The sequence below is a fragment of the Myotis brandtii genome, unplaced genomic scaffold (assembly GCF_000412655.1).
Source record: "Myotis brandtii unplaced genomic scaffold, ASM41265v1 scaffold365, whole genome shotgun sequence".
NCBI lineage: Eukaryota > Metazoa > Chordata > Mammalia > Chiroptera > Vespertilionidae > Myotis > Myotis brandtii.
Window position 1 is genome coordinate 60,213 of NW_005364031.1, and position 10,477 is coordinate 70,689.

The following is a 10,477-nucleotide window of genomic DNA, read 5'->3' on the forward strand; positions in this document are numbered from 1 at the left end:
AAAGGTACTAAAGAACAGTAATACAGCAAAAAGAAACCACCTCTCTGTATAAAATGATTATAGAGATGTGTGTTGAGGTAAAGAGCTTTGTAAAAACTGTTGAGTAGGGAAGCACTGCCACAGCTATAGAGATTTTTAGGTAAGTGTGGTGCTAATATTATTCATCAAAACTCCTGTTTAAGTATATTAGTTACAAACAAGGGACAGTTCTTATTGCTCCTACAGCTTGCTGCCCCAATCTGTACCATCTCCACTGAAAAATGATTTTTTTTCCCTCAACAACTGGTAGCAAAGATCCCCAAGTTTATAAAAGTCATTGCTAATGCATTACTTTTTAATTTCTGATTGCCATAGCTAAGAACTACAGTATGCATGTCCTTCACACCAAGTACAGAAAAAGCTTAGAAAAGTTTTATCAAAGTTTAGTTCAATGAAAAAGTGCAAAATATATACAGTTCCTGGCAGTTCTCACACAGGATTTTTCTGACTACAGACCATAAAAGTGTACATTTATGTCATGAAATTACAGTGGATTTAACTTCACTATTAGTATACAAGTTTTTGCTTCAAAGTGCTTGCTTTATTTAAAAAAGAAAAGATCAAGAGGGTCACAGGATTTTTATTTTTACAACAAATTTATGTTATGTGTCCCAATCTCTTCTTCCTCTTCCTTTAGTGCAACACAGTGCAGCAGCCTCACTGAAAGGCCTGATTTCAAAAGATGTTCCTGAAACCTCACCTACAGCAGCACTCTAGGGGTCCCATTGGGGGTGGTTCCTTTTTTCTTCTGCAGTTGATTCTGAACCTTTCTCGATTTCACCACTTTCATTCTCACCTCAAAAACTTCATGGATGGCCTTCCGGAAGCAATGAAAATTATAGTCAATAAGCCCTGGAGAAGAAAACAAAAAATATTTAGCAATGTCACATAGAAAGAAATAATATCCATCTTTTCATGTCGACCATGACAAGGATCAACCAGTAGGGGGCAGTAGAGAAGCGGCCTTAACATAAGATCCAAAGACTGAACGGGGAAGTCTGCACCTGGTCCTCAGGAATCGCAGGCAAGATCTTGTGAATGTGTATTTCTCACTAAGAAGTTTCCAGAGTATATACCATATTTTCAAAGGTGTCTATGACCCAACACATTTGAAGAGCCAAGTGAACACATTTTTTTGACCTTTCAGAATTAAAGATTTTTTGCAATGAAGTTATTATCTTCAATGAAATACTTATTACTTTTCCCTAAAAGGCATTATTAAATTGACTCTATGTGGAGGGAGACCCTGACTTGGAGTATGGCTGAGATAACAAAGCCACAGTATCAATCAAGTAATCAATCAATATTTACGGGATGTATATTATAAGTAATCAATCAATATTTACGGGAAGTATATTGTATTTAAACCACTGTCATAAGTCCTGGGGAAGGCACAGTCCCTGGTTTTACTAGTAGAGTGATAGCAGTCAACTCAAGCTCAGGAACTCAACAACCAATGACACTCTCAGTTCTTCAATATCATGTAAATTTAAAATGGATAATACTTTCAACAATAAAGATTTTTTTTAATGGAGAAACAGTAGGGTAGAATCTTACTATATTTTCAGAAATTAATTAATAGTACAAAAATAGAATAAAAGAGAATGCAAAGTCTTAAGTGTATTTTTCATCCTCACCACTAGTTTATTAGTGCTGTGGCTTATGTTTACACTAATTAAAATAGGCAGTTGGTCCTTATTTACTATCTTTAACTTATTAAAACAACTAGCCTAACCATTATTTCCATCCACTAAGGTGATGCTTCCAGAAACCCAAAGAAAGAACTGAGATTCCAGCCAAGGATTGAAACTCTTCAAACTAGTTACACAAGTGCGAGTGAACTGGAGGAACCCCCACCTCAGCTTCCAGGAGCAGGAAACCTTCGGAGCAGCGCCCTCTGCTGCTTCTGCAGTGATAGTGGCCACGCATCCAGTTTAAGAAAAGTAACAAAACCAATGAGGCAATAAGGCAGAAGTAAGAAATAAAGCAGAATAAGGCAGAAATGAGAAACAAAGCGCAAAGAAGTGATGTTACTTAGTGGGAATTCGGAAATGAGATGTTAGAACAACCTTACAAGTCTCTGCCTATCATATGTGCAACTAACTGCCGTAGGAAGAAAGCTCAGCTTGACCGCTTCAATGGGACGAGTGAATCAAATACTCAGCGTGGGAAATTGCAGAGACATCTTATTGATAGTTTTTGACAAATCTTAACTTAGTCATCTTTGTACATTTTTAAATGCGGAAAATTTTAAAAACAGTAATCTTGCTGCATGTGGAGTTTTAAAAGTAAAATGGTAAAAATTCACAACTGGAGTTTTTAAAGGAAGTAAGCACTCAGAAAAAAAGAGTTTGCTATTTATTTCAACCCTTTCATTGAAAATACAAGAGAGACATGAACAGAATAAGGACTACCTTCACCACCATACACAGTTGTAGGATGATCCCAAACCTTTCTCTGGTTCAGTGGTTCTCACCCTAGCTGGGTATTAAAAACATCCAAGGAAGTTCAAAAATATTAACAAACCCCAGGCTCCCCTCCCAGGAATTCTATTCTAATTACATGGAGGAGGACCCAGATGTCCGTATTTTTTAACTGCCTCCCATCCCAAGGTGCCTATAATGTGCATCTAGGGCGGAGAGTCCTGCATCTGCTTTCAATTCTATCTCCTCTGCCAAAGCAGTCACAGGGATCATTAATGAAAACTCAGATGAAGACAAACATGGAGAAAAGCTAATCACCAAGTGTTGATTATCAGCACCAATAGGATTCAGCAATACAAAATTAAAGCAACAAAATAAATCAAACTACTCCATGCATTTATAAGCCTAGGTTCTTTTTAAAGACAGCTGCCTAATAGATAAGATGACCACCTCATCTGGTTTGCCCAGTTTTACTGGAGGTCTACTGTCCCATGAACCCCCTTGGTCCCAGACAAATAGAGATGGTTGGTCACCGTAAAAAAGCATGCAAGTTTAACATGATGGGGTTACACCTAGTCTGCCTATTTATTTACATTCATTAGTTATGACATTAACACCTAAGTTTCTATTTAGTTTAATAAGTTCTACAAAGTCTGCCTATCCACAGTGAAGGTTATAATTAGTGGGCAAGAGTGTGAGAAGAAACAGGAGTTGCATAGTTTGAAAGCATGTATTAATGACAAAGGGACAGGTAGGGAATTTCCAGTGGAAAAACTGGCAGAAACTACCTTAGCTAAGTCAACATCAGCGTCACCAGCAACAAGACACCATTAACCACTTGATGTGATGCACAGAGAAAGACACACATCATTTCTGTGTGGTGTTTTTTAAATATACTTTTATTGATTTCAGAGAGGAAGGGAGAGGGAGAGAGAGAGAGAAACATCAATGATGAGAGAGAAATCATCAATTGGCTGCCTCCTACATGACCCCCACTGGAGATCAAGAGCCTGAAACCCAGGCATGTGCCCTGACTAGGAATGGAATTGTGACCCTCTGGCTCACAGGTCAACATTCAACCACTGAGCCACGCTGGCCAGGACTGTGTGGTGTTCTAACCAAAGTGCATTATCTCATTCCAACTGTGTGAAAAATCTCAGACAAACCCAGTTTGAGGGACATTCTACAAAATAATTGATCAGTACTCTTCAAAAGTGTCAAGATCATGGAAGACAAATTGTCACAGATAGGAGGAGACCAGGAGAAATAGCAACTAAATCAATTTTGGATCCTGAAACAGAAAATGGGTATTTTTGGAAAAACTGGTGAACTCTGCACAAGGTCTGTAGTTTCATTGACAGCATTATACTGATGTCAATTCCCTAGTTTTGAAAACTATGCTATAGTATGTAAGATGTTAACATTTGGGGAAGCTGAATGAGGAGTATATGTAAACTACAGTTTTCAGAAGTTTTTTGGAAGTCTAAAATTGGTTCAAAATTATTTCTTTTAGAAACTGCCACCATCCTAGATGGTTTGGGGGCTGTAGTTGTACTATTTGTATAACTTTTATTAGCTTCCAAAATCAACATGAAATATTAATCATCAGATATAAATTCTGGAAGTATCTTTAACCAAGAAAATATACATATAATGGTTTTAAACAATATACAACACTGATTCCACATAGGGAGTACCCCAGGAATCTTTAGGCCTGACTGCCATACACTGGTGGTATGACCTTATATTGGGGAAAAATCACTTATGTCCTGAGTCTGGGTAAAATCATCTGTAATTGAGAATGAAACAAGGTATGGTTCTATCTTCAAAATTCCATGGATTTATTATATAATCTGTTCTTACTTTCAGCAAGATGAAAATAAAAAGTAAAAGATTAACACCATTTAATTAAAAATTTTACAGGACAAGGACACAAAAGGCAATTTGGTTGGCAATAGTAGGTAAATATGGGGAGAATACATGCATACATTTACTAAGAAGCAAGGAAATGTAAATTTAAATGATATACCAGCTTTTTCAATAATCAATTTTTTAAATAGTTTATTGATTTTTAGAGATAGAGGAAGGGAAAAGAGAGAAATATCAATGTGAGAGCAGAACATCAATTGGCTGCCTCCTGTATGCCCCCTACCGGAGATAGAGCTGCAACCTGGGTATGTGCCCTGACTGGGAATCAAACACCCAACCAACTGAGCCACACTGGCCAGGGCTCAATTGTCATTTTTGTTGTTGCTGTTAATCCTCACCCGAGGATATTTTTCCATTGATTTTTAGAGAGAGAGTGGAAGAAAGGGGGAGAGATAGAGAGAGAGAGAAACATCAATTGGTTGCCTTATGCACGTGCCCCAACTAGGGCCAGGGACTGAGCCAAAGTGGCTAGGGCTCAATTATAAATTTTTAATGCTAATACCCAATATTGAAACTACAGCAAAATTGACACGCTCATATTCTCTTAGTAGCGTAAACCCATAAAGTCTTTCTAAAGGCCATTTTGGTAACGATTCATTAGAAGCCACCAAAACATGCCTACCCATTGATCTAAGTAATTCCATTCATTGAAAGTTTTTCCTGAGAAAACAACCAAAGATGTACAAAAATATTTAGTGGAAAGAGGGTCATCATAGATTATTTATAACATCAAAATCTAAAAATGATGTGGAAAAAAGATTTAGTAAATTGGAAAGATGTCTATAATAATTTAAGTGAAGGTTATAAAGTAGTATTCATCATACAATCTCATATATAAAGATAATATATATATATATATATGTATATATGAAAAAGGCTGGAAAGTGATACAGAAAATATTGAGTATCTGAGTGAGAAGTTTATCAGTAATTATTTCTTTTTTGCTTATTTGTTATTTATAAATTTTCTAAGTGAATCTATTGCTTTTATAATTTAAAAAAAATCTAAATTATGTTTTCATGCTCAATGAATTTGAAAACAACAGGATATAAAACTATATAGACAATCACCTGGCCCCACTTTTGTTGGAAGGAAGGAAAGAACAGATGAAGGAAGAGAGGAAGGAAAGGAGAAAGAAAGCACATTTCAGAAATTTAGCATGGGGCTTACCTCTAGATGGTGAAATTGAGTGGTTTTATTTTGTTTTTGTTATACATTCCTAAATTTTCTAAATATTTTTAAAATAAACACGTATTGCTTTATAAGGAAAAAAGGCTTTTTCAGTCAATGTTACTATTGCCACTTTGTTGGGAATATTTTTATGCAACAAATTGGTAAATCATTTCCTAGTTGCAAAAAATTCATAGCAGCAGTAGTAAGGTATTACCCAGGTTAGGTAGCAAGGGGAAAAATGAATATTTTTATGAGGTTAATTGCTTTGGTTTTAAAATAAAACTAAAAAGATATGTGGTGATATTATTAAGAGTTTTCATGTCTTCTGTTTTCAGGATCATGGTGCCATCCCTGTGTTTTGAGGACTAAAGAATATAGAGGCTGAACACAAGTTAAATACCGTCTAGCTTTGATGTTGTATGAGTCCCCTCCTTCACATGGGAGCACAAGTGATCACATGTCCCTAAAACCTCCTCGAGGTGTGGCCCAAGAGGGAGGCCGCGGCCCTCGCTGTAGGCTGGGGGCCTCCCCTTGGTAAGGAACTTTACAGACTGGCAGCACCCCAGCTAGCTGCACCAGCAGGAAAGCTGAGGCCCCTGGTGGATGGTTGTGCCCACTTCCACCTCACAGCAGCTTTCACTAGAGGGCAGGCTGGTTCACGGGTCCCCAAAGCTGACTGATCAAGGGGGCCTGTGACTCAAGTCTACAAACTTCAAGAGGCACGCTGCTCTCCATCCACATTCAACAGGCAGTGAAGACAGTATTAGTCTGAATCACACACACATAATTACCTTTTCTTTCAAAGCTTTCCTCTCTGACAAAGCAAACAAGAGCCAGGAACTTTGTCACCTCTTTTAAATAAAGAACTGTGGTATTATTCAGCTTTATAATGGCTGTTGATTCCTTGTCATAGGGGGTTCCTGCTCCGTCTTCTTTGAGACTAAATGGGGACAGAAACCAAAACATATATTTGACCATCGAGAAAGAACTATAAATTGCAACCTGACAACAGAAACCAGCTTTAACACAGAATGATTTACTTCTTTAAATGTATTAAAACTAGCCTACCCATTCAGACCTTTCAGCTAAAGATCTCAGAAACACACAATCACAAGAATGTAGAGTGTATGACAGTCACTTTCCTACTGACACAAGGAGTGGCTGTGGTGGCAGCTGGGCAACCCCCCAGACACCTGAGGAACACAGGTGAGGGACGGCGGGCGTTAGTTCTTCTCCCCTCCGTGGCCCTCAAGCGTTTCTCATTTTCTCATAATCAAATAACCAGGCTGTCAAAGGCATGGTCTGATGAAAGACCAAGGACTGAAGAACTGTTCCAAATGAAAGAAGCCTAAAGACACATGACAGCCAAATGCTGAATTAGATGTTGAATTGCAGGGGAAAACTGATATAAAAGGTAAAAGTGGGACCACTGGTAAAATTTGAATATGGACTGTATATTAGATAATCGAGTGAAGTAGCCATGCTAAATATGCTTACTTGGATCATTAAACTGTAAAGAATGTCCTTGTTCTTAAGGAGAGATGCTCAAGTAATGAGGATCAAAGAACCATGATGTCTGCAACTTACTCCCGAATAGTTCAGAACAAACAAACAAACAATATAGAATAGAAAAAGAGGGAGATAGCAAATAGGGCAAATTGATAAAAATGGTGAATCCGAATGAAGGTTTATAGGAATTCATTGTACTATCCTTGCACATTTTCTGTAGGTTTGAAATCTTTTTAAAATAATAAGTTAAATAAATAGATTAGTCTAATTTTTTTGTTTTGTTTTTATTTTTTCATTGAGTTTATTGGGGTGACATTTGTTAATAAAATTATATAGATTTCAGGTGTAGCATTCTATAATATATCATCTGTATATTGTACTGTGTGTTCACCACCCCAAGTCAAGTCACCTTCCATCACCGTTTAGCACTGTGGTTCTCAACCTTGTGCAGCCAAGGTTGAGAACCACTGATTTAGCACCTTTATACCCTCTTCTACCTTCCCCCAACCTTCTTTCCCACTGGTAATCTGTTGCCTGTGTCTAGGAGTGGTGTTTTCTGTTTTGTTTTATTTTGCTTAATCCCTACACCTTTTCACCCAGCCCTGCAACTCCCCTCCCCTCTGACAGCTATCAATCTGGTCTCGATCTGTGAGTCTGTTTCTGTTTTGCTAAGTTTATTTTGTTCATTAGATTCCACATTGAGTGAAATCATATGGTACTTGTCTTTCTCTGACTGGCTTATTTCACTTGGCCGCAGACACAGATGACTTGGGTTTGTATCCCAGCTTACTTACTATGGGCAAGTTAAGTAACTTCTTTGAGCCTTAATTTCCTCATCTGTATTCTAACAGTAATTACTTCAAAGTTTCCTAATGTAATGAAATAATACATATATAGCACTGAGCATAGTGCTGAGACCATGTAATATGCATAATGAATGTTAACTGCTATTATTATTATTATGACTTTGTTGGGGAGAAATACGTTTTCTTCTAAGCTCAAGGTTCTTCTGACTGGTCTAATAAATAAACACGAGACAGATGAGCAAGAGAAAATAACCAAATTTAATATCTACATAGTATGGGAACCCTCCATACACGAGAGAATGAGAGACCCCACATGCAGGAGATAGAAAGAGGAGATCTGGGAATATAGGACATCTGAGCTAAGGATGAGGTAACTGGGGGCTTCAAAGGGTCAGTACAGGATGATAAGAAGAACAGATGTTTAATAAATAAAAGTTTGCCCTACCATCTAGGTGGGTTAAGAAGGTTATCACTGCCCTAGCTGGTTCGGCTCAGTGGATAGAGCGTCGGTCTGTGGACTGAAGGGTCCCAGGTTTGATTCCGGCCGAGGGCACATGCCTGGGTTGCGGCTCGATCCCCAGTAGGGGGCGTGCAGGAGGCAGTTGATCAATGATTCTCTCTCATCTGTGATGTTTCTATCTCTCTATCCCTCTCCCTTCCTCTCTGAAATCAATAAAAAAATATATATTTTTTAAAAAGGTTATCACTGATAGTCTTTTATTATATGCAAGGCCCCTAATTCAAGTTCTTCTAGGTAGTTAAGGGAGGGGCAGAAACTTCTCTTGAACCGGAGGCTAAAGTTGCCTTTAGCTCAAGAAACAACCTGCATACCACAGAGACATATCTTGGGGTGACTAGTTCTGAATCCCCACAGCCTTAATGACTGAAACTGGACCCTTCGAAACACTGATGTAACCAAAGAATTACGCATCCTTTCCTCATGGGCAAAGGAGCACTTCCCTGTACCTCTTCCCCTTATGTGAAACCATGCATACATTTTCTGATTTATTTTTGCTTCCCAAACTTATAAATACTTGACCAGAAATCTGATTTAATTGTAATTTTGCTAAATAAGCCTTATTAATACACTAGAGGTCCGATGCACAAAAGTCGTGCAAGGGGCTTGGCCCTTGCAGCCGCCTGAGGCAACGGTGGCGGCTGCCTCAGCCCTCGAAGCCCAGGCTTCATCGGAAGGCCGTCCAGTCTAATTAGCATATTACACTTTTATTATTATAGATAAGCATAATAACTCAGCTGCTGATGATCCTTATCATTTTGTGTAGTAAGAGCCAGCATTTACTAAACATGTATTCTGTGATGGGCACCGTTCCTAGTTCTTACTATGCATTATATTGTCTGGCACAAGAATCCTCAGTGCTGAGGAACTGAGGTGAGGTTGGGAAAATAAGATAACTTGGTCAAAACTGATGATGGGGGTACAGCCAGGACTTCAAACTCATCTGACTAATTTTAGAGTTAATGCCTTTAATCTTGTAAATATCACAAGTGGGGAGGGTGACAAACCAGATTACATAAAATTGCCTGAATTGTAGGGTATTTTACTTATTTATTTTAAATAGATTTTTATTGATTTCAGAGAGGAAGGGAGAGGAAGAGAGATAGAAACATCTATCTCTGATGAGAGAGAATCATTGATCAGCTGCCTCCTGCACATCCCACACTGGGGATCAAACCTGCAACCCAAGCATGCGCCCTGACTGGGAATCGAACTGTGACCTCCTAGTTGATCCTCAACCACTGAGCCATGAAGGCCAGGCTGTAGAGTATTTTAAGTAGAGTATTTTAAAGGAAATGTAGGTGTTTAGTTTTGAGAGTATTTTAAACTGGCACATACATGGCTACTTCAAAGTAAGTTGTAGAAGTTAGTTTTTTATAAAAGAATGCAACTCACTATAACCTACCAGAACAGTAAAGAAAAATTTTAAGAAGTGTTAAGTCTCAAATGTTAAAGATGCTTTAACAGAACTCTTAACTTCCTTTGTACTACTTTTAGTTACTGTTTTTCTAAACTGAATTTCTTGCTAATAAAGTAATGTTCTGAGAATTAACTGTAACATTTAAAAATTGTAAGCCAGTGGCTCTCAACCTGTGGGTCGCGACCCCTTTGGGGGTCGAACGACCCTTTTACAGGGGTCGCCTAAGACCATCAGAAAACATATATAATTACATATTGTTTTTGTGATTAATCACTATGCTTTAATTATGTTCAATTTGTAACAATGAAAATACATCCTGCATATCAGATATTTACATTACGATTCATAACAGCAGCAAAATTACAGTTATGAAGTAGCATCAAAAATAATTTTATGGTTGGGGGTCACCACAACATGAGGAACTGTATTAAATGGTCGCAGCATTAGGAAGGTTGAGAACCACTGTTGTAAGCAATGAAGAAACCTGCATTTAAAATTTCCAAATAAATATACTACTACTAGAGGCCCAGTGCATGAAAACTCATGCACTGGAGGGGCGGTCCCTCAGCCAGGCTGCTCCCTCTCACAGTCCAGGAGCCTTCAGGGGCGGGAGGCAACCCGGTGATCAGGGGAAGGCGACGCCCTATCACACCTCTGCTGC

General features: G+C 38.3%; 1 protein-coding gene across 1 annotated transcript in view; it reads right to left on the reverse strand.

The window, feature by feature from the left end:
* Window positions 1-389: 389 nt before the first annotated feature.
* The window catches only part of RRAGD (Ras-related GTP binding D), a 23,776-nt gene continuing 13,688 nt past the window's right edge, over window positions 390-10,477 (reverse strand). Inside the window, exons 6-7 of the mRNA XM_005872082.2 lie at window positions 6,356-6,504; window positions 390-891 (exon numbers count right to left, since the gene is read on the reverse strand). Of these exons, the coding sequence (XP_005872144.1) occupies window positions 740-891; window positions 6,356-6,504 (301 nt within the window). The 3' untranslated portion in view covers window positions 390-739. The remainder of the gene's footprint in view (window positions 892-6,355; window positions 6,505-10,477) is intronic.